Genomic DNA, 25,361 nt, shown 5'->3' on the forward strand with positions numbered 1-25,361 from the left:
GGTAAAATAGGAATGAAAGCACAATTTTATATAAAAAATATCATTATCCCAATATATTAACTTTTAATTTATAATTCTAAAAAAAAAAACTTAAACAATACAACTATGAGTAGCCCGAGAAACATAATTAAACATATGAACAAGTCGAATAATATAACAGTGGCCGACGGAAAAAAAAAAAAATTTCTGTCATGGGAATCACTTATGAGTAGAGACTAAACAAGTGTGCATTTTGCAATATTTTCCAACATGTCAACACCAAATGTACTCAAGATGTGAAAGAAGTCAAGATGTGAAAGAAGGACAAAAAAATACTGAAAAGCCAAGAAGCAAACAATAATGAAAAAAAACAAAAGATTCTAAAAGCAAAGAGAAAAATGTGGAGGAAAATAAAGAAACAGAAATCAATGAGGACTCTACAAAGGAAGAAGACAATGAAATTGAAGGAAAAAAGTTAAGGGAGTTTCTGTTAAAAAAAGAGAATAAAGATAGCGATGAAACAAGGAATGGATAAGATGAAAGAAGGTGATTCTCAAACAAGTGAAGTTGTAAAAGAGAAAATCAGATAGGAGAATACTCAGAATAATCAAGCTGAAGCAGAAGTTATCAAGGTTGTTACAAAGGATACCATAACTGAAGTTGAAGGAAGTAAAGACAAGAATCTTGAAACTCAAGTTGAGAACAACAAAGATAAAAATCTTGAAACCCTGAAAAAGAATTTTTTCTATCAGATTAGTACGGGTTCATTCAATGAAAGATTACACAATAATAATAAGCAAATTTTATCATCTTCTTCAATTAAATCTCCTTTCATCGTAAGAGGAATGGGCAGGGGAAAGGGAAAAAGGCCACAGGACATAGTAAACTTATATGAAAATAAACACTCTGATTGGAATAATTAGGAGTTACTATTGATTATAATCTTTTAGTTTGTAATCTTTATTGTATGGTTGTGTGAATGTTACTAATCAGATATATAATTGTTTCCATTTGTATCTACATTTTCCTATAAAGCAATTTTAACTGTTTCATTTATGGTGCTTCAGATGAGAAAAGTTAGAAAAATTTCAAGAGAAATATGCATAATGAGTCTACATTGTCATCCTCTCTTTGTGCATGTATCTTTTTGTGCAAGTTTATTGCATTTGTATCAACAAAAGCCTAACAACCCTAAAATTGAATTAAACTCATTTAACCCAAAAATGGGCATCCCATGTCTTTCCAAGGTTGATAATGTAGACACATGATAATAGAACAAATGTTATTATATATTAATAGCAGATTTAAATATCAGCATTGAAACATTCCGATAACATAGCTTTATAGACTTGTAAACATAAATGAATTTATATCAACAACAAACAAAAACATAAGCTTCTATGTAATGAGAGATGATTCAGGGTAATTATCGTCGTCGAAGCACTTGTAGACTGTCTCATTTGAAACATATGTGGTTGTTTTTGCAGGTAATTTGTTTTGCACTCCTTATTCTCCAATATTTCTCCAAAGGTTGTAACATCATTTGTACTATCTTATTTAAAACATATGTGGTTGTTTGTGCAGATATTTATTTTGCACTTCTTATTCTCACAATATTTCTCCAAAGGCTCTAACATTATTTGTAGACTATTTCATTTAAAACATATGTGGTTGTTTGTGCAAATATTTGTTTTGTCGTTCTTGTTCTCACAATGTTGCTCAAAATGGGAAGTTTATTGCATTTGTATCAACAGAATCCGAGACTGACAACTTTGAAATTGAATTAAGCCCAATTAACCCAAAAATTGACACTTTTCTTCTCTAACTCATTCCCAATCTTTTATAATTAGAAAAAAAATGTTATTGTACATTCATATAAGATTTAAACATCATTAAAGATGTCGGCTTCTTTCGTCGTCAATGTTCTGGTACTATTAGGGATGTCGGCTTCTTTGGTCATCAATCTTTTGATACTATTAGGGATGTTGGCTTCTTTGGTCATCAATGTTTTGGTACCATTAGCAACCATATTTGTTTCTCTCACTCTCAAGCATCTTGAAATACGCCAAACAAATAACCAAACCTTAGCATTCATCTACGAAGATGAAGAAATCGACTTCTTTGGTTGTCAATGTTTGGGTACCATTAGCAGCGATGGTTGTTTCTCTCACTCGATCTCAAGCATCTGTAAATGTGTCGAATAGCTAATCAAACTCTAGCCTTCATCAAAAAGAATATGGAGAAAAAGACAGGAAAAGAAACGAATATGCATCAATAACAACAAATAAAGACCTAAGCTCTCCATTTAAAAATTTCCGAACTTACTTCTTTATTTGTCATTTACTCTCCTCCCTCTTTAGAAATGCGCCAATCAAACCCTAACTAGGATGGTAGAGAAAAATAAAACAATTTATACTGAAATAATGAAAATGGAGTCCCAAGACTCCGGGATATAGACAAACTTTTTTATTTATTCTGAAATTAAAATTTTTATTTCTCAGAAATTTCATAAAACGAGTTCAACTTAGTTTTTAATTTTTTATTTATATTTAAACAATTATAACTTATTATTAATTATATATATTTAAATTATTATTTTTATAATTTTGATATATATATTTAAATTATTATTTTTATAAGTTGATTATTTATATTTTAATATATATTTAATTATTTATATTTTAATATATATTTAATTATTTATATTTTAATATATATATATATATATATATATGAGGAGTGATAGAGTGAGGGAATTTGGTGAGGGAATTTGGTGAGGGAATGACTTGGCATCACCTTCATTGGTTGGAAAATGTAAAAGTGGGAGGAAAGAGAAAAAAAAGAGAAATTATTTGATTTTTTGGGCAAATAAGATTATGCCAAGTCATTCCCTCACCAAATTCCTTCACCGAATTCCCTCACCTAATCATTTCTCTATATATATATATAACTTGAATTTTATATAGACAATCTACTGTACATTTTGTATAATTTGTGGCAGGCTTAGCCAAGAAAATTACACAAAATGTAGCTAATGATCAAACAAAATGAATAATTAAAAAACAAAATAATTGTAATTATTTTTTTTGATGAATTAAACAAAATAGTTAATAATTAAAATTAATAATTATATATTTTTTAATATGAATTATTAAATTATTGTATTGTTATGTTTAAGATGTTTTAAATTTATTAGTATTTATCAATTATTTATGTGGATTGTAAAATAAATATTTATTATATTATATAAAATAATAATTAAAATATATAAATATATATATTAAAATATAAATAATTTAATTTTAAAAAGATAATTGAAATATATATCAAAATATAAATAATCAAATTTATAAAAATAATAATTAAAATATATAAATATATATTAAAATATAAATAATTAAATTTATAAAAATAATAATTTAAATATATATATATATATATATATATATCAAAATATAAATAATCAAATTTATAAAAATAATATATATATATATATATATATATATTTGTAACCCCGAAAACTTCTTGTCCCGCCCTTATGGGACAAACTCAAGTTCGAGAAATTTTGAACTTCGGTTTGATCTGTGTGTCGAGAATCTTTTTAATAAAATATTATTTTAAAATTTAAAAAAAAATATATGATTCAACGTTTTAAAATTATTTATAACAATGATTAATTTTTTATTAAATTTAAATAATTTTTTAAATTTTAAATTAATCACATTATTATTTAATTAAGAGAAATCCATCTTAAATTAATAATAACTAATTTATTAATTTTATATTTAACTAATTATTTTTTTTTTATTTTCTCTCATCAAATATATATATACATCATAATTTTTTTTATAAATATAATATATATATATAAATATAATATATGTATATATATATATACTTATAAGTACGTTCACCGTATTTACCATATCTTTTAAATTTATTCTTATTTAAAAAATATTCATTTTCTCTTATTATATATAAATATTTTTATATCTTTTAATTAATTTATTTTTTATTTTATTTATATATATATATATATATATATAAATTGAAGCCAGTAAGCGGTTAACCACGAATCCATGGGTATTTGAACCGGAGTATCCAAGAAAAAGCAGAATATTTGATGGAAGAACAGGGATCCTTTTGAATAACCTGTTATAATAGGAAAACCTTATATCTTGAAATTAATTCATCAAGTTGATGATAAAATCCATGGGCGTTCCAGCGGACATTATGCACTTGTTACACAACAACCCCTTAGAGGAAGGGCCAAGCAAGGGGGATAGCGGGTAGGAGAAATGGAGGTTTGGGCTCTCGAAGGATTTAGTGTTGCTCATATTTTACAAGAAATGCTTACTTATAAATCGGATCATATTCGAGCTCGCCAGGAAGTACTTGGTACTACGATCATCGGAGGAACAATACCCAATCCTGAGGATGCTCCAGAATCTTTTCGGTTGCTTGTTCGAGAACTACGATCTTTGGCTCTGGATTTGAACCATTTCCTTGTATCTGAGAAAAACTTCATGAATATATATATTCATATATATATATATATATATATATATATATATATATATATATATATGAATATATATATATATATATCCTTCATTTTATTATATATATATATATATATATATATATTTTATCAGTATGATGGGTGGTTGGTTTGACGAGAGATAAGAGGTTGATTTGACGAGAGATAAGAGGTGTTTGAATGTAATGAGGTCACGAGATTAGAAGTCAATTGTGATTGATAGTTAGTTTATCAATAGAATATAAGAATGTGAAAGTATGAAGTCATGAGATTAGAGGTCGATGAAATTAGTGGCTGATTTGCTAAGGGGATAAGAAGCCAGTAAGATTGAGATTGGTGGTTAGTTTGATGAAGGATAAGAGAGCAGTAACAAAGGTAAGATCACGAGTTTAGAAGTTGATTGTGATTGATAATTAAAAATATATATGAATGAGGTGTTGATTGACCGAAGTGTGAGGTCAATTGAGATTTAGTTGTTGGTTTAGCGAGGAATAAGAGACGTGTGAAAGTGTGTGAGGTAACTATATTAGTAATAAAAGTTATTCATTAAGAAAAAGAATATTGGTGGTTAAATGTGTAATTGAGATTGTTGGTTGACCGAAGTGTAAAAGTGAGTTCACGAGATGAGAGGTTAATAGGATTGGTGGTTGGTTTGATGAAGTGAAATTAAAGAGGTCGTGATAATGATATGATATGGTTGAGGTAAAAAATACTTGAAGTAAGGTCACGAGATTAGGAATGAGATATTCATTGAAGAACCAAAAATATTTGTCGTTAAATATATGAATTAATTTGTTGGTTTACCGAAGAAGTGAGGGTTAAATGGTTAGTGATATGAGATGATTGGTTGACCGAAGTGTTTAAGTGAGTTCACGAGATGAGAGGTCAATAAGATTGGTGGTTGATTTGCCTAAGTGAGGGTAAAGAGATTGCAATAATGATATTATGAGATGGTTGAGGTACAAAATACTCGAAGTAAAGTCACGAAATTAGTAGTGAGATGTTTATTGGAGAACAAAAAATATTTGTCGTTAAATATATGAATGAATTTGTTGGTTTATCGGAGAAATGAGAGTAAAGAGGTTTGTGATATGAGATGGTTGATTGACCGAAGTGTAAAAGTCAGTTCACGAGATGAGAGGTCAATATGATTGGTGGTTGGTTTGCTGAAGTGAGGGTAAAGAGGTCACGATAATGATAAGAGACGGTTGAGGTACAAAGTACTCGAAGTAAGATCACGAGATTAGTAGTGAGATGTTCATTAGAGAATAAAAAAATGTTTATTGTTAAATATATGAATGAATTTGTTGGTTTACTGAAGAAGTGAGGGCAAAAAGGTTAATGATATGATAAGATGGTCGATTTGCAAAAAAATATTGTAAGAGATGTTTGTACTATTGAGATGGTTGAGTGCAAAAGTGAGGTCACGAAATTAGTAATATGAGAGGTTTATTAGGTGAGAAAAAATATTTTTGATTAACCGAGAAATGAGAGTAAGAAATTGAAAAAGAAGAGGTCGGTGCTAATTAGAAAAAAAGTTAAATACATGTCTTCTTATCAAATTTGTTATCATTTTTTTTTTATAAATAACGAAAACAACAATAAATGAGAAGAGGAAGACAATCACTAGTTTGTCTCAACCATTGAAGTACCATCATGTTCAGACCATAAATGTTGACGACAAAGAGGATAATGAAAATGATGACGACCACAAAATGGTGAGTATTGTTTATTTTAACTTTGTAAATGTGATTTTTATTTATCCTTATAATGTAAAGACCTTTATGTACATTTGTACGAGTAAGGATATAAATAAAATATTATTTATATATAAATATTTTAAATAAAAATAATATTATTCAAATCTTTGAATTAGTTTTAATTTGTAATAATTAAGTTTAATTCAAATTTAATGTTTACTTATATTTTAAAAATCAAGTATATGCAGTTTGAAAAACATCTAAAAGAAATAAATATATAATACATGCGAACCAATCATATAAACTGACAACATTATTATGTGAGAAAAAAAATAGTTTAAAAAAAAATCAAACATTGAATTTTTAGATCAAATTATCAATCAAATTATATAAAATTATTAGTCTAATACTCTTTATTATTATATACTTATTTGAAAAAATAAAATTCTTAGATCTAATACTCTTTATTATTATATACTTATTTGAAAAATAAAATATTAAAAAATTATCTTATCATTCATCTCAATTTTTTATATTTTTTATTTATAATAATTTTTATTATTTAATAATCAAATTTAATGAGGATGGATATTTATCAAAAATAGAAAAAATAAATTAATTAAATATAATTAATTATTTATAAATAAATAAAAAATATAATAAATAATTGGAAAAATATAAAAAATATATTTAAAATTAATATATATATATATATATATATATATATAATTAAAAATATATGTTGTTATAAAATTGTTGTATACATTATCTCATTTATTTATTGTAATAATAAATTATTATAATAAATAATTGGATAAATATTAAAAATAATTAAATTAATATAATAATTAAATAAAAATATGTGCTAATAAAAATATTGTTCATGCAATGTCTTAATTTATATTTTTATAATGATAAATTATTTAAAACTATTTATATAAATAATTAAAAAATAAATATGTGATAATAAAAAAATATTTTTTTCAAATATCTTAATTTATTTTTTATAATAATAAATAAGTCTCAATAAATTCAAATATCTTTTTTAATTTAAATATTTTTATCAATTTGTTTTATAGTATTATTTTTTACCGTCAGACCGAGGACCCTGGCACCCCGATTGAGAATCTTTGAACCCCGATCGAGGGAATCTGACCGAGGACTTCAACACCCCAACCGAGAACCTTCAAACCTCGACTAGAGGGGTTTGACCGAGAATTTCCACACTCAACCGAGAATTCTCGCACCGTACTGAGAATTTCCGCACCCGATCGAGGAACCTCAACACCTCGACCAAGGACTTCGGCACCCTGACCGATAAAAATCGCACATAGAATCGAGAGCACTAATTCTAGGGTCTGTTTTATTTCACTTTTAATATTCAAAATTATTTTTATAATTTTGAAACTCTAAACCATTTTTAAAAAATCTGAAAATAAAAATAAAAATTGATTTCAAAATATTTTTGGAATATTTTTATAAAAAATATTTCGATAAGGACTTGTTTGAAATTTATGTTTAAACCTTAATGTCTTTAAAACTGATATTCTTTAGGTGCATTCCTCTTCAATCTACATGTATCAAATTTAAAAATTGTTGTTACAATTTTAAATACATAAAAATATGTGTATGTCTTGAAATGAAGAATAATTTGTTAAAATAAAATGTTATACAACTAATTTTTCAAAAGATAATATTTTATAAAGTAGAGACCGTTTTTTAACGGGTACGAAAGAGATAACACGAAAATTCTTTTCCGAGTATCACCAAACTACAAACCAAAAAAACTTTAGTTAAAAATACGTTTGTACATGTATATATTTTTTTATTAATTTTAAAATAAAATTAATTGACAATTTTTTATTAAATAAATAATCTTTTAAATTAATTTAAATACGAATTTCTAAAAATCAAAATTTTAATTTAATTATATAAATATAAAAGATTATTTAAAATTTGTTCACAAATTTATTAAAAATTTAAAGAAGTCATAACATATATATATAAATCTTTTAAAATAATATTTTGTTTAAAAAAAAATTTGACACAGTATTAAAATTTTGCTAATCTTGAATTTTTTTTTTTTATGGGACAAGGATTGTTTAGAGTTACAACTTACAATCGGGTTTTTGTTGATTTTTAAATAAAAAGAAAATAAAAAAAAATAATCAAAAAATAATGTATTATGTGTATATATTTATTTAATTTGAAAAGAAATGTAAATTCTTTAAAATTATAAACAAATAATTACAAAATTAATAATAGCTTATTAACAATTACAATGAACACTGCCAGGAAAAAGAAAATTCCTGGCGAAAGGAAGATCGCAGGTCTTCTTCTTCTTCTACATCGGGGCAGATTAACGTAGAGATTCTTTTCAGGTAAGATATTTTCTTCTTTATTGTCTGAATTCTCGATTTGAGCAAGTCGTTTGATCTTTCACCGGATCTGTTACCTTTCTGAAGTTAGTTAGGGTTCTTTTTTTGGTAGCCAGTCCCGTTTTACAACTTTCCCATATCACTTCTTTGCTTCTCCCCTTCTTCTTCCATGCTGTGAATCTGGACATTTTGTATATGCTGGTCTATTCCATATTCACTAACTGTGCTTTGTCCAATTCAAATGAATATGGATTTTTTACTGTATATATGCTCCGAAACTCTTGCTTTCGATGAGACTTTACATCTAACTTTCTGATAAACTGTCGCAGCAACTGCTAATGAGATCCTGGGTTGTATTGCTCGAAAATATATTGGAATATGGTTAAAGTTTTTTTCTTTTTGTTGTTCTGAAAATCAGTATTTTGTACTTGTAATGAATGTTAATATTGTTTTGGTATATTCAGTGTAAATTGTGGACTAATTTCCTGTATTGATTATACCGTTTCAACTGCCAGGTTTGAGAACTGTAGGTGTTTTATAGTCTTTGGAACTAAAATCTTTACATAATGGCAAGGATCAAACCACAAGCTTTACTGCAACAAAGCAAGAAGAAGAAGAGTCCCAGTCGTGTCAGCATCCCGACAATCATTATATATTCTCTAATTGTTGTTGTCATGGTGTTTTTCCTGTATTCTACTTACAGACATTGGTCTCAGAGGTTGGTTATTGTTGTCCTCACATGCCAAACTAGTATATTAGTATGAAATATCTAAAGCTTGTATTATTATTATTATTATTCGAAAAAGAAAGTTTACTTTGAAGTTCTCTGACTTTCTCCCTATAGTAAAACTAGATCTTATACTTAATGTAGGTTTCTGTAGTAGTAAATTGCATGACAGCTATTGTAAATTATGTCATAGATCAGCAACAGATCCACTCTTCTTTTGCGAAAAAATGTAATAGGTGGCAGAAAATACTTATCATCAGCAAAATATTAGAAGTGTTTCTTCTTGAGGTCCTGATGTTGGCAGACATGTAGTTTAGCTAAATTCTTCATCTTTGTTGTCTTATTTAGTGTAAAAGGAAAGTCAGATGGATCCTGAATTAGACTATCTTTTGTAGGTCAGGAATTCAAACAGTGGAAACATTTTCTGGTGTAGAGGTATGTTATTTCGACAACATTGCTGAGTTCTTTTTTTGGATTTATCTAGATAATGTTCATTAGTGCGGTGCTACTGCATTTTGTAGTTGTTATCTTCCTTTATCATTTGCATGATATTGTATTATAATTTGGGGGGTTTCATAAAAACGTAATTTTCTCAGTGGATCCATTTTTTGTTATGTTTGTAATGAGGATTTGCCATGATCATTAAGTTAATTTGACATATAGCCCTCACAACATACTCACTGACATCACATAAAAGATTGTGGGCATAAGTTACAACCAAGTACTTATTCCAAATTGACCAAATACTTTGTTACATGTTGCAGGATGGTGATGCATTTATTAGTTCAAAGAAATCAAATAATCCCAAATATGCTGTAAGTTATTATTATTTAAGCAGTTCCACTATCGTTCTTTTCTTTTGCTTTATCTTCTAATTTTTTTGAGGGAGGAGCTGGTCACTTTGTTATGCCTCACTCACTTAATCAAAGTTTTATTATCATTGTATTATTTGGATCTAACAAGCCTCATTGATTGTATCACTTCTATGGTCGGCTGGACTTTGCGTTTAATATTGTTTTAATGAAGTTTTTCTTAAGGCTGCATACGCAATAAACATAGCTAACATATAGAGCCTATTTGGAAAGTGATATTTTGTCACAATTACGATGGCATTAGAAAATCGTCAAACTAAAAAATGGAAGTGATTTTTTTCTTAGTTTTGGTATACAATGATTTTGATCATGATCCAAATTATATTATGACTTTTTTCTTCATTTGGTATAGATTATTTTTTGGATCATGTCCACTTTATTTTCTTGATCATTGTGGTTTATCATAAAACGTAACAAATGTAGACTTTCCGGATAATGATCAACATGAAAAAAATGGTATACCAAAACAGCCAAATTTGTGTTTTGGTTTAGGTGTTTCTCGCCCACATTTTTGCCTTGTTCTTGTTTCCGAAGTTTAACATGTCTTTGTATTTTTCACAAAATTTTTATCAGATTTTAAACACTTCAAAGGGTTTCATAACAGTGGAGCTGTACAAGAATGGTTCTCCTGAGGTGGTTGATGAATTTATCAATTTATGGTGGGTATTGTTAATAATTATATTATATTAACACATCAGCCAGCTTTATCAACTAAATTCTATAAGCAGATGATACATGTGTGGCTTCTTTTTTCTCTTTTTTTCTCTTTTGTCACATTATCCGTGTGATAAGAGAGGAGTTTCTAATTAGTTTAATATATTTTTTCAGTCAGAAGGGACATTTCAAGGGGATGCCTTTTCATCGTGTAATTAAGAATTTTGTGATTCAAGGAGGTGATTCAAATCAACCTGGTGCTACTGAAGATTGGACTACTAGAGGAAAACATAACAGCCATCTTGACACGAGGTTTGTGCTTATTTGGATTAAGTTTATTTCATCATTAGTATCTAAAAAACACTTAATTATTCAGCTCAAATTAAGCTAAAAAAGTGAATTTAGTTCGGTAAACTATGAATGACTTAACTAGGTAATACCGAACCAAAGCCAACTTTGAAATCAACTCTTAAACTCTTACGTTGTGATCACTGAAGCTGTCTGTGATTTTGATCCAGCCTGAAGCATGAAGCGTTTATGCTTGGTACCTCTAAGGTGAAACCTGACAAAAAGGGTTTCGAGCTTTTCATTACGACGGCTCCCATCCCTGATCTGAATGAAAAGTTGATAGTTTTTGGACAGGTCATCAAAGGTGAAGATGTTGTGCAGGTATTGTTTTGGTTTGATCATTATAACCCTAACAACACTATGTCAATTTTGTAATCTCAATATCTTCTGCTGATTCTGATAGGAAATCGAGGAGGTAGATACAGATGAACATTATCAACCTAAATCTCCCATTGGTATCATCAACATTACCCTAAAAGAGACTGTTTAAAGGACTTTCTTATTGTGTATGGCTGCACATCATAGAGGAAACCTTTTTTTTATGGGAGAGATGTGGCTTATTTCTTTTCTTTTCTTTTCTTTCCACCTCCCTTGATATTATAATTTCACACTCCACACTAGAAGAAGTATGCTCCCAGAAATTATTTTAATCTTTGTTGTTTAAGCCAAAATTTATTTGAAAGTGTTTTAATCACAGATTATATATAGATATTGTCATGTATTTCTAGTCACTTTTTTTTAGTTGGAATTTTATCAATCCCACAGCTATGGCAATGCATTCATTACACCTATGTTGATTAATTTGAGAGATGAACATTCAATCCAGTTTCAGAACAATGAAGAAAGTTCATAAAGAAGCAATTTCTTGTTCAATTTTTACTTTTGTAATAATTATAGCATCTCTGCTTTTTATTTGAATTATTATGATTACGATGGAATTTGTATTCGAGTCTTTTATGTACAAATACTAATAAATATATATAATATTATTAATATATTTATTATTTTATATTTTATAAGAGTTTTAAATTTATTTTTATTTAATTATTTAACAATATGAATTTTAATATAATAAAATTATTCATATTAATTTTTAATATGTATAAATAAATTATATATAGGTATAAGTTGTAATAGGTATAAATTTATATAAGTATAAATTGTAAGATGTATAATTTTATTGAGGTATTAATAATAACGTATTATGATGTATAAATTATACCTCATACTCTATTATGATGTATAAATTATATATTTTTTAATATTTTGTTGAAAATATATAATATGTATAAATTTTATAGGTTTTATTATTTTGTGTTTTTGTTGATGGTATAAAAAGTATAAAAAACTATTTTACTTTTATATTTAGATAAATTATGATTTTAATATTTATCTTATATGTAATTTTTATTATTAATTATATTGAAATGAATAAAAAAACAATATCTAATTATCATATAAATATATTTTTAAAATAAATAATCATATTATATTATAAGAATTACATTCTTTTATATATAATTCTTATAATTTAACTTATATAATTATATAAATAAAACCTATTTATATATTAATTAAAAATTTTGTATTATTAAAAAATTTTGTATATTAAAATAATATTAATTGTTTCTATAAAATAAAATAATAATAATTTTAATAAAATTATATTTTAAATTAGAATGGTAGGATTATAAATTAGTTTCTGAAATAAAAAATATATATATATATATAAAAGTTGTATTAATTAATTAATAATAATATCACCAATTAATATATTATAAATTGTACATATCACCGTGAAAACATTTAATATTTTTTCAATTTTAAAAAAATATTTAATAATTTATCTCTTTTATAATATTTTATTATTAAAATATTATAAATAAAATTTTAAAAACTATTAATATATATATATATATATTATTATTATATATATTTTATAATTTTAAATGTATTATCAAATCATTTTTGTTATTATAAATTTTATTTGATATTAGATCCATGAGACAAATTCTTAAGTTTTAAGATAATTCAACTTAAATTATAAAATACTATTAAAGATAAATATAATATTCAACCTAAATAAAAAGAAAAAAACACATACATATCATATATATTTTAATCCTATATATTTTAAGTGAATTTTTATATTTAATTTTTATAAAATTTATTTATATGTTTAATTTTTTGTTTTAATCCTATATATTTTTATAAATATTTTTTATATATAATAAATATATAATAATGACCAAATTAAATAAAAAAATACTAAAAAATAAAAACTAAAAAAAATTATTAAAATAAAACACAAAGATGAAAAAAAAAACAAGCATGCGCTTACAAGCTACAAAATTGAAAAAACAATATTCAGATTATTAATCAATATTTAAAAATAAAAATTATATTTCTTACAATAATTAAGAATTCAATAAAAAAAAATAATAAAGTTAACTACAATCAAAGATTAATAATATAGTAAATGAGAAGATTTCCTCCAATATTGTTGAAATGTTGTAAAAATATACCGTTGTGAATGAATCTGGTTAACTTTCATCTTGAACTTTCTTTTTTATAAATTTTGTGTTTGTTAATCTTTTTTAACAAATGCTCGAACATTTAGATTTTTTTATCTTGTTTTTCATATTCAAATGGTATTTAATTTTGTTAGTTTGTCTTTCTTATTTCTTAAAAAATTCTTTGATTGTTTCTTGCATAGTAGTATTTATGATCGATGATGTATTACAAATATTTTTTCTTTTCAATTTTGCTTTCTTCGCCCGATAGGTTTTTCTAATTGAGAATCAATGTCTAAATTGTCTAAATTTACAGAAAATGAGGAGATATCGGGGTATCCTAGCCCGACATACTCAGGAGTTGAATTTTCTGACTCGGAAGAGAAATAGTTGCAAGATTGTTTTCTTCTGCTACTTGTGGAACAATCTTTCATTTTTTTGAATTTTTTTAACAATTTCCTACACATGATCGAACTTCCAACCTACTTTGAATTTAGAATCTTTCGTGAACAACATTTTAGCTTTAAGCGTATATCGGGTTCAAATAATTAAATACAACTTGTTTGAATAATAATTTGTAAATTAAATCAAATAATGTCTTAATACTCACAATATCTTCATTTGAAACACCGATTTGATGCATATCTTCAACTACTTTTATATATGCGTGAAGTCTTCTTGTTGCTTTGCTTTTTAGATAGTATCAAGTCGTGTATACATAAATCTCTTAGTACGAATCTCCCATTGTTCCAGTTTTTCTTTGTTGTAAGCTTCTTCTACACGAGATCATAATCGCTCATTTGATTGGTACACTCCAATATTTGGATTTTCAAAAATTTCTATATAAACTCGACATAAGAGGATATCTTTATCGTGGTGTAGGAAGCTGATCAGATAGACATTCTTAACAAAAGTTGAAGATGTATGTGTATTCGATAAAATTAAAATAGTGGGATGTAGTGAATTATATTTTACCACCATATATCTATTTATAGTCAAAATCTCAACACATCTAACACGAAATGACTACACACTGCAAAATTTATCACGCTTATCAACACATCTGACAGGAAATAACTACACACTACAAAGTTTATCACGATATCAACACATCTTACACGAAAATGACCACACATTGCAAAACTTATCATGTTTATCAACACATCTGACACGAAATGACTACAAACGGAAAAGTTTTTAATGCTTATTAACACATCTTACACAAAAAATGACTGCACACTACAAAGTTCATCACAATTATCAATACCTCTGAAACGAAATGACTACACACTACAAAACTTATCATGTTTATCAACACATCTAATACAAAAATAACTACACACTACAAAGCTTATCACAATTATCAATAAATCTGACACGAAATGACTACATACTACAAAACTTATCACGCTTATCAACACGTCTTACACAAAAACAACTACACACTACCAAATTTATTACTATAAATATATAACATATTATCATGACATTATTAAGTCACTCATAACTTATAATATATATTTTCTTATCCAAAACTTCAATTTTCTGAAATTAATTTTAACTTTGGCGATTCATCTTCTTCTTCATATAATGATGATAATACAATGATCATAAATGTTCTTCGTCAAAAATAAGAAATGTTATACCTTTCTATCACCTATAACAACATGATCATCCAACAACTTCTTGAACAACAAAATCACCAAGTATTACATGGTGGTTCAGTTCCTGGACATATTGTTATCAATCGTGATCAGGAGATTGTTGATTGTAGGTCATTTTTTAGCTTGGCTCATTCCCTTTCCCGGCCCTTTTGTTGTACAATGATTACTTTTCAGATATATCATTATACAACGATACCATGTTTCGTCGGAGATATCGAATGTCTCACTCGTTGTTCCTTTGAATTGTTGACATAATCAAAGATTATGATCGTTACTTTCAACAACGATCAGACAATACAAGTAAACTTGGATTATCTCCAATACAAAAAATAACATTAACTTTTTGTATGTTGGTGCATGGTGTTCCAGCAGATGCCACGGGTGAGTATATTAAAATTGGTGAGTCGACTGCAATTGAAAGAATTAAAATTTTTTGTCGAGTTGTGATTGAGATATTTAGAAAACGTGGTCTTAGAAGGTCAACATCAAATGATATTTTTAGACTTCTCTAAATTGGAAGGAAATATGGCTTTTCTATAATGTTAGGCAATTTAGATTGCATGCATTGGAATTGAAAAAATTATTCTACCGCGTGGGTCGGGCAATATGCAGCTCTGTAGTCGAAGGGCTAGGATCATTCTTGGAGTTGTGGCAGATTATGATCTTTGGATATGGCATGCGTATTTCGGTTTGTTAGACACCAACAACGATATAAACGTGTTAGTCATCTCATCTATTCTCGAATTTAATTCAAGGTATTTCTCCTCCAGTTCATTATGTAATTAAAAAAATAATATAACATGGGTTATTGTTTAAATGATAGCATATCCAAAATGATCTACTATTGTGCAAATAATTCATGAGTCACGTGGTCTAAAGAAAAATATTTTACAATGAAACATATAGAAAGACTGTAGTGATTGAAAAATTCCAAATGCACGTTCTGCTATTAGAATACTTAGTCTTACTTGCAGTTCATCTGGATGTGAACGAAATTGGAGTGTATTTAAAATGGTATATTTTTGTTTTTACATATATTTAAAAAAATTTTGTTTACCTAATTATTCAAAGTTTAAAATTAGAACATTAATATTCTTCTTTGCCTGCAGGTGCATACAAAGCATAGAAATTGTCTACATCAACAAAAAAATGAATGACTTGGTTTTTGTCATATACAACATGAAGTTAAATGACAAAAAGTATTAAAAAAATACGTTGAAGATGTTTTTTCTGATGATGAGTGGATAACTGAAGAAAATGATACGAATAATTCATCGTCATCTCAAACACATTTATTTATAGAGAGTACTAAATGTAGAGAAAACGAAGAAGAAATATGCGAGGAAGATGGTGAAAAAGAAGGAGTAGAAAGAGATGATGGTGATGAAGTTGATGATGATGATGATGATGATGATGCTATGGATGATTTAGACAATTTTGATGTTAGCAATGAGACAAATGTTGATGATTTAATTTCTTGATTTAAAAGTTGGTTATGAACAATTTATTAAGCATTTTGAATGATTTTTATTTATTAAGTTTAAAATATTTTGAATGATTTATAATTTAATAGTTAATATTATTTATAAGTAAACTCTTACGAGTTTACGATTCAAGTTTACGATACGAATTTACAATGGTATAACGATTTTACGTAAACCTTCGATTTTGACAGCCTTGAGGAGGACCGATACGGTATTGAAGAAAAAAAGTATTGCATGATATAATGACTACATGTATAATTTTGCATAACATAATTGATGAGGATGAACGTGGCCTTAATGCACCTATTGAAATTGAAAAAATTTCGTCGGTGGTCGAAATGATGATAAATAAAATTACTCGATTTCAAGATTTAATATCTCGCTACAAAAAATAATAAATAAAAAAGAATCTCACATTGCACTTTGTAATGCATTAATTGATAATTTGTGGAAAGTGTACAACTATTTCGAAAATTGATATATCGTCTATTTTATGTGTATGGAATATTTTTTTTAATAATGTTTGTTTTGATTTAAAAAGAATTAATTGTTTATATTGATATAATTTTCTTTGTTTGGATAGAATAATTTGTGTTTATTTTAATAATGTTTAATTTATTATTTGATGAGTAAATTATTAATTTATAATTATTTTTTATCATAATTTTCCCTTTCAATTTATAAAGGGATAAATACATAAATAGTATTAAAAAAATAAAAATAAAAATTAGTGTAAAAAAAATATTTCACAAATATTTTTTTGAGTTTGAAAATAAGTTTTTGAATTGGAGATTATTTCCTCTCTATTCAGTTTTTAGAATAGATATTTAAGTTGAGATAGCCTAACAAAACAAAATTATTAAAAAAAAAAAAATCAGCCCAAAACAAGTTAAAAGAAGAGTTTTAAGATTGATAAAACACTAAGAAAACTAGTAGTAGTCCCTATGGAGCTGATGAGCCTACAATATTATGATCCTCAAGTTCAGAATCTATCTCAATCCCATCTTCTTCATCCATCTTACCTTCCTCATCCATCTTACCTTCCTCATCCATCCTACCTTCCTTCTCGGGCGGAGTCAGACCCGCCGCTACATAGACTCGAACCAACAACTTATAAGCTCTGCAATCAAAACACTTCATGTTCTTCAATATTCCACAGAACCTTTCTGCTCGATCAACATCCTTTCCCTCTTCAAAAAACTGAAAAAACTTCAAAATATATTTAACAGACAGTCCCCATTCCTCTCCTTTTCTCCAACTCACTGCTTCTTCCAAACACTTAAAAGCAGCATCAATCTCACCATTCCTCAAATAAAATTCCATAAAAATCTCCATTGACCTAAAGAAAGGTCCTTTCGACCTCTCCATCGATTGGAGAAGAACACTTTTAGCTTCTTTCAGCATGTCGTGTTTAAGGTAAGTAACTATGGCGGAATTCGCTACTCTAATATCGTAGTTTACATGACAATGTAACCATTCGTTAAAACATTTTTTTACTTCACAAACCTCGTCGAGTCTTCCCATTGCCTGGATCATAATGAGATAACTCATATTGTTCGTCACAGGAAGAATGGTCTTCATTGATGTCCAAATCCGACGAACTTCAGTTGCTTTATTGATCCCCGCGTATAAACTTATCAGAAAATGGTAAGCCATTCTGTTATTCGGTTCCATTTTCTCCTCTAACTTACCAAGAGCCCATTCGGCTTTATCATGAATTCCAGCTTTAACATAAATGGCAGCTAGATTGCTGTAAGCTGTCCATTCACAGTCTTCCATGTTCTCAGTCATCTCCTTGAATGTTCTTTCTACACCTTCCATGTCGTTTAAAGACGAATAACTACTCATTACTAAACAGTAAGTGAAAGTGCAGGGACGGAGATTTCTCTGTTTCATCTTCTCCATCAACAACGGGAGTTTCTCCGGTTGGTTGATTTTCATGTACATGGACATGAGATTACTGAAAGCCAATGTGGTTGTAGCAAAGTTTAATTCTTCCATCTTGGCAAAGAGAGACAGGGCTTTATCTACCATTTTCTCCTTGCAATATGAGTTCAGTAGAGAACCGTAAGTGCTGGGGTTTCTTCTTTCCGGGGAGAGATCAGTGAAGTAATTCTCAGCTGCAGCTATCCCCTTAGCTTTTGCTACAAGATCTAAGCGAACGGCATAATCACGATATGCGAAGTTAATACCTCTCATTTCCATCCACTCCATTATCTATGTATATGCATTATATATAGATAGATCAATTATGTAGATCCGATAATAGACTCACAAGAGATGTAGTAAAGGAAGGGGAAATTCAGATACCTCGAGAGCGTGTTGATACCTTCCGTATTTCCGAAGCTCCTTGATGCATCGGTCAAGCTCGTGTTTCCTGACAAATCTTCCCTCTCTGATGTACTCATTCAGTGTTATTCCGGCGTTTCCGCCGGTAGCTCCCAAGGCTGACAATCTCCTATATATTCTTTCAGCCGACGGATCAACCGGATTCGTAGAAAGCAACCTGACGAAGGAAGCTCGAATCCGTATTGAACCGTAACCGCCACCACCGCCATTCATCATGCTTGAATCGCGCACTGGGAGAAGGTTGCGTTTAGGGTTTAGCAGCTTTTAGTTTTACCCACACGAAAGTGAAGTGAAGTCCCGCCATTTCATTAAACCCTAATCCTTGTAGACTTGTAGTTATTACTCATATTTGAAATATATCATTTCTTTTTTGTTTCAATCAAACTTTATGTCTAAAATAAACATAGTAGTTTGGATTTATTTATTTTTTAGTCCATTTAATATAAATCATTTCATTTTTAAAATTTAAATAATGTATATTTTATTATTAAAAAGAAATATATAAGTAAATTTTATTAAGAAGAGTGACAGAGAGAGAATTTGTTGAGGGAATGATTTGGCATTACCGGTTGGAAAATGTAAAAGTGAGAGGAAAAAGAGAAAAATTATTTGATTTTTTCAGCAATAAATAAAATTATGACAAATCATTCCCTCACCAAATTTTCTTACCTAATTCCCTCACCTAATCATGTTATCCTATTTAATTTACAAAAGAATTTAAATACATTATTTTAAATTATTTCTAAAATTTAAATAAACTAACCCTATATGAAAATTTAGACTTTGATTTTTTTAAGATAAAACTCTTAATCTTAATTATACTTAATAAGTTATTAAAAATTATATTTTACTTTTGTTAATACAATCCTAACCAATAATTTAAGTTAATTTAGGTTAGTCAATTTAATAACAGTAAAACACGTCCTAAATATTTAAAGTTCCAGTAAATATCTAAATATTTTTTAATTTGAACTATAAAGTAAATAAATAAATAAATAAATAAATAAATAAATAAATAAATAAATAAATAAATAAATAAATATATATATATATATATATATATATATATATATATATATATATATATATATATATATATATCAGCGAATCTTAAGTGTGCTTCAAATAAATCGTTTTAAGACCATCTTCAAACGGACTAATAAACCAAAACGATGGTTTGAAAATTTTTCTATACAACTTCAACAGTTTTGCATGTCGGTGTACAAACCGACCGAACAACTAACGCTCCTTAGAACGACGCCACTACAACTTGACCTGTTTTTAGTGGAATTGAACCATAGACCAAAATGTGCATTCAAAATGAGACAGAAATGATGCTGGCCAATGAAGTCACAATTGTGGTTTACAGAAAACTGAAATAAATAGAGGAGATGAGAACAAAACAAGCAACCTATGACCAAAGATGACACTGAACTCCATCCAGTTGTCTAGAGGCCCTTGGCCTTTGAGACACCAGTACAAAATAGTACAAAATAAAATATCAAATTTTGAAGAGGAATCACATAACAATACATCAAGCATATAATATTACTCTTCTTTTTCTCTATTAACCTACTTGTCCCACCCAGAGGCCCTTCGCCTCTCTCTTCCTCCTTTATACCCAGAACTGTCAAAAAGAGACAAAAAAAATTATAACTTCCCATCAAATCAAATCACTAACCAGTTTACCGAAAATGAAAAACAAATGAACAAACCTTTGAGGTGGAGGACCCGGAGGAGGAGGAGGAAGAGGCTGTGAAGTATTTGTCCTGGAAACGTGTATTCCCCCACCAATAGTACCACCAGAGACGAAACCGGGCAAGGCCATTCTATTATTGTTATTAGCCGAACCTTGATTTTGAGGATTAGATGCTGAAGAAGCCGCCACAAAGCTGTTTCGGAACTGAGCCATCACTCCTGTTCTTAGTGAATTGACAGCAGCTGATCGGCCTGGTGCAGGTGCAGCAGCAGTGTAATTACTTGACGAACCACCACCACTAGGTTCTTGATTGTATCCAATACCTAAACCGAAATCCACACCCCTAACACCTCGACCTCCACCACCACCACCACCTCCCCTCCCTCTAGCCTTTTTACCGCCACCTGTCCAATTATTATTCAACTTAGTAAGTTCCCATGAATTATAGCCTATTTTTTTGCTGAAAAGTCTTCAAACGTGGAAAGAAAGATTCTAGCTTCAACCACAGAGTCGGTTAGGGAATTTAAACGGAAAAAATGTATACACATTATATATTTTGAAGAATTCCCTACCTCCTTTCCTTGCATCGCGTTTGGATCTGAATCTCCCATCCTAACAGTTGGAAGGTAAAGATCAAATATAGCAACAATGTCTCCAAATAAAACATAAAAATTAACAAAGCAGCTTAGAAAGAAATAATAATTAAAAGCGTGCAGAATATTCATTTCATTTGCCGATTTAAATCCAAAATTTTCTCTGTGAAATAATATTGTGTTAATATCTAATTTGATCAATATCTTTCAAACACTTCACACTTCTTCTCTTTTTTATTTAAAATTTTATAATGACACTAAATTCCTTCAACATTTACTAATTCATAATCACTTCCAACTCAAATAACCCATTCTCCTTCCAGTGGAATATTCCCTGCCCTAGACATGTACAAGACAACTTTAAATTGAAATGGATAAGGTTTTGTCAAGAACATAGTGACTATTTCATACACATCAAAATTTATACACAAAATAACTATCACTGGTAAATTCTGCAATATATTTACCATCACAGTTGAACATTGTAGCTACATTCTTATTACTTAAGCAGACCTGGGTATTCACAGCTATGAAAGGTGAGTTTTTTATTATCTCTGACATTATAGCACTTGTAGACATATGCGAAAGAGAGTGGATGGCCAATCACCAAGTGCAGTAAAAATAATAAGGTAAAAGCAAGGTAGATTTTCAACCAATTAGATCAAAAGTGTACACAAACAAAGGCCTTGTTTGAAGTGAGTTATTTGAGATTAATCTCAAATAACCCACTATCTAATCAACAATCACATCATTCAAATTATCATTAAATTACCAAAATACTCTCTATCTTTTTTACAAATATATATATATATATTTTTTTTAAAAGATAAACCCATAATGCCTTTTTACCCAAATAACCTGATTTTTAATAACCAACATCAAACAATATTATTTGAAAATAACCACCTGGCACCTGGTTATTCAAATAACCCAAGATCAAACAAGGCCCAACCCTCATAGAACCTACTACTACATTTGCAAGCAAAACCAAACATATACATATTATACAGGATAGAAATGCATAATTTAGAGTGAGATAACAGAAGACAAGCAATCACCTTCATGGCAAGATCCATCAATTCCGTGGGAACATTCTGTCCCGCAGCAACTAGACTATTAACCAATTCGCCGGCAAACCTTGCCTCTTTTTGTGTGATAAGAGTATAGGCAGTTCCATCTTTATCACCAGCACGACCAGTCCTTCCAATTCGATGGACATGCATATCCATGTCTTTAGCTATATCAAAGTTCACAACTGATTTAATGGACTTGATGTCAAGACCACGGGCAGCAACATCAGTTGCAATCAATACGTGATAGAGTCCAGATTTATATTTTTGCAATATATCCATTCTAGAAGCCTGGTCTTTGTCACCATGAAGAGCAGCAACTTTAAAGCTCCTCTGGGACAATTGTGATTCAATTTCATCCACTGAGGCTTTCTTTGAAGCAAAAACTAGAACATCACCATTGTCAATAAGTCCAGGTAGTCTATCAAGAAGCCAAGGCAGCTTCTCAGCATCGGAAGGAATTACTTGAACAACTTGAGTAATGTCCTCATTAGCCATTCCCACCTCTCCTACTGTAACTCTTATTGGATCAGATAGAATTTCTCTCGCAAGCTTTTCAACTTTGCGAGGCATTGTTGCAGAAAAAAGTAATGTTTGCCTATCTGGTCTAATCTGGCCCACAATGGACCTAATTTGTGGCTCAAACCCAAGGTCAAACATCCTGTCGGCCTCGTCCAGAACCAGGTAAGTCGCTCTAAACATTGTAAGGGCTTTCATCTTCATCAAATCTATTAACCTTCCAGGGGTAGCAACAACTATCTCACATCCTGCCTTAAGTTCTTTAAACTGATCAAGCTTGGACATCCCACCATAAACTGCAGATACACGTATACCATGGGATTTAGAAAATTTCTTCGCTTCCAGGTATATTTGATGGGCTAATTCTCTAGTAGGTGCACATATCACTCCAATGGGACCCTCCTCCTTTCGAAGTTCTGGCTGATCCATTATATGAACAATCATGGGGAGCACAAACGCTGCAGTTTTTCCAGAACCAGTCTTTGCAATGCCAATGATATCTCTTCCAGACAAAACAATAGGCAAAGCTTGGCACTGAATTGAGGTAGGCCTTTCATAAGCTTGTTTTGAAATAGCTTTCCTTAACTCAGAAGAAAATCCACAGTCTTCAAATGTCTTAATTGGTCTAGAAACATCAAATCCAGAAACTCGAATAGCTTGACTTAATCTGTATTCAGCAACCTCCTGCTCACTCATGCCTGCATAGAGATGAAAACATTCAAAACCACTGCAATGTTTGTAAATTACTTAACACTGAATAATATTGCAGGTTCATAAAGGTTGGAATGATTCAAATCAAGGTGACAGATTACTACTAATTCAAAACGCTACCTTGAACTTCAAGGTTCTAATCTTGATAACATGCTATCTTTTTTTTCTTTTTGGAAAACAGCTTAACGCCATTTCATTAAGGTTTCCTTAAGGTTCTACGTAGCTAAAACATGCTATCTTTAGTTCACCTAAGACACAATTGGCAAGCTACAATGTCCTTTTCAGCCAATAATCTTCGGGGATTGTCAATAAATATATAACAACTACATTGCACTCGATTAAAACAAATTACGATCAATAGAAAGAAAGAAGAAAATGGCGCCTGCATGAGAATGGAAACATGTGTTCTTAAAAATTGGTTAAGCCCAATTGACAAAACCAACAAATTATTGAACCTATACATCAAATAGAAAAACATGTCACTTGAGAAAAACAAAACATGTCTATTATGTTGAAAAGTTAGTTTTTTTTGGCTGAAATAGTTAATATCAGAAGCACCGGATTTATATACATCAAAATAAAGAAAGTAAGAATTTTAAGCATGTCTACCTGAAATTGAAGGTTTTTCTTCATAAAAATCCTTATTGAAGGGCTCGTAGTCTATTGAACTGTGATCCAATGCTGCAATAGGCTCAATCTTTCTCCTATCAACAACAACTGGATTGTCATCAGAATCATACTCAAGCATTCCAGCATCTATAGCCTTTGCAGCAGCATAAACTTCCTCGTCTGAATCATAACCAGCATGTAGAGCATCAGAAGCTAGCGTTAACCCAACATCCTTCTTCGACCTCAAGAAACTCTCAAGAGGATCATCCTCGTCATCATCCATGTACTTCTCCAACTTCTTCTCTTCCTTCGGTTTGGGAGCCGCTTTCATCTCCTCATGAATTCCCTCCATAAAAGCATCTAGAGGGTCCACCTCATCGTCATTTCCCCCGCTTCCTCCATCGGCAGCATTAACATCGGCTTCATTTGAGGCGTCTCGTTCATCATAATCGATGTTGTCTAGGTCGGTGTCTTCGTAATGGTCATGACCGCCAGAACGCGATGAAGGAGGGACGTATAGCTTCTTGGGAGGCTGCGAACGCTCGAAGTTGTACGTAGTTTGTCGATTGATGCCAAATCCTTCGAACCCAAACTTTCTCTTCGACATCTTAGATAGAAGTAATTATCAATATACAATGGAAACCCTAAGTTGGAATGAAGGGGGATCTTAGACCAGAGTTAAACCCTATAGAGAATGAATAAAGTCACTAGAAGTAGAAATCTCCGGCCGACAAATGAGAAGAGGCGGAAGGGGGGGATTGATTGTTAACGCCGGGAACGTGAAATTCGTCGTCGTCGCCAGCCGAACGATAAGTTTCATCCGCCGTTCACGCTTCGGTTTCTGCCACACTAATTTTATAAAACTATCTTTAAAATATATTCATGTTTTATATATATATATTGACTGAATTATTTTTATTTAATAATTACATTTTATAAAATACAAAATATA

General features: G+C 29.4%; 3 protein-coding genes across 3 annotated transcripts; 1 reads left to right on the forward strand and 2 right to left on the reverse strand.

Annotated features, from left to right (window-relative positions):
• The first annotated feature begins 8,483 nt into the window (after positions 1-8,483).
• On the forward strand, positions 8,484-12,071 carry LOC124938380 (peptidyl-prolyl cis-trans isomerase CYP21-4-like). The gene is made up of 8 exons (XM_047478806.1): positions 8,484-8,600; positions 9,113-9,315; positions 9,720-9,759; positions 10,089-10,139; positions 10,770-10,855; positions 11,025-11,162; positions 11,369-11,519; positions 11,602-12,071. Exons 2-8 carry the CDS (start codon positions 9,164-9,166, stop codon positions 11,686-11,688), a joined length of 705 nt encoding a protein of 234 aa, XP_047334762.1. The 5' UTR covers positions 8,484-8,600; positions 9,113-9,163; the 3' UTR covers positions 11,689-12,071.
• Positions 12,072-17,748: 5,677 nt separating this feature from the next.
• LOC124937973 (pentatricopeptide repeat-containing protein At1g02370, mitochondrial) lies at positions 17,749-19,517 on the reverse strand. Its single transcript, XM_047478318.1, has 2 exons — positions 19,170-19,517; positions 17,749-19,076 (listed from the first exon to the last, which is right to left on the reverse strand). Exons 1-2 carry the CDS (start codon positions 19,422-19,424, stop codon positions 17,802-17,804), a joined length of 1,530 nt encoding a protein of 509 aa, XP_047334274.1. The 5' UTR covers positions 19,425-19,517; the 3' UTR covers positions 17,749-17,801.
• Positions 19,518-20,532: 1,015 nt separating this feature from the next.
• On the reverse strand, positions 20,533-25,258 carry LOC124937657 (DEAD-box ATP-dependent RNA helicase 24). Its single transcript, XM_047477956.1, has 5 exons — positions 24,410-25,258; positions 22,559-23,787; positions 21,480-21,519; positions 20,924-21,311; positions 20,533-20,835 (listed from the first exon to the last, which is right to left on the reverse strand). The coding sequence occupies exons 1-5, from the start codon at positions 25,014-25,016 to the stop codon at positions 20,781-20,783; spliced, it is 2,319 nt and encodes a 772-aa protein (XP_047333912.1). The 5' UTR covers positions 25,017-25,258; the 3' UTR covers positions 20,533-20,780.
• Between the last annotated feature and the right edge of the window lie 103 nt (positions 25,259-25,361).

The sequence above is a fragment of the Impatiens glandulifera genome, chromosome 5, assembly GCF_907164915.1.
Source record: "Impatiens glandulifera chromosome 5, dImpGla2.1, whole genome shotgun sequence".
NCBI classification, from domain to species: Eukaryota; Viridiplantae; Streptophyta; class Magnoliopsida; order Ericales; family Balsaminaceae; genus Impatiens; species Impatiens glandulifera.

Coding starts and splice junctions, on each gene's coding strand:
- LOC124937973 (XM_047478318.1), bottom strand. CDS start 19,424: ATGATGAATGGCGGTGGTGGCGGTTACGGTTCAATACGGATTCGAGCT. Junction 19,077..19,169: donor GGTATCAACACGCTCTCGAG/GTATCTGAATTT, acceptor GCATATACATAG/ATAATGGAGTGGATGGAAAT.
- LOC124937657 (XM_047477956.1), bottom strand. CDS start 25,016: ATGTCGAAGAGAAAGTTTGGGTTCGAAGGATTTGGCATCAATCGACAA. Junction 23,788..24,409: donor AGAAAAACCTTCAATTTCAG/GTAGACATGCTT, acceptor ATCTCTATGCAG/GCATGAGTGAGCAGGAGGTT. Junction 20,836..20,923: donor CCGGGTCCTCCACCTCAAAG/GTTTGTTCATTT, acceptor TCTTTTTGACAG/TTCTGGGTATAAAGGAGGAA.
- LOC124938380 (XM_047478806.1), top strand. CDS start 9,164: ATGGCAAGGATCAAACCACAAGCTTTACTGCAACAAAGCAAGAAGAAG. Junction 10,140..10,769: donor CAAATAATCCCAAATATGCT/GTAAGTTATTAT, acceptor AATTTTTATCAG/ATTTTAAACACTTCAAAGGG. Junction 11,520..11,601: donor AAGGTGAAGATGTTGTGCAG/GTATTGTTTTGG, acceptor TGATTCTGATAG/GAAATCGAGGAGGTAGATAC.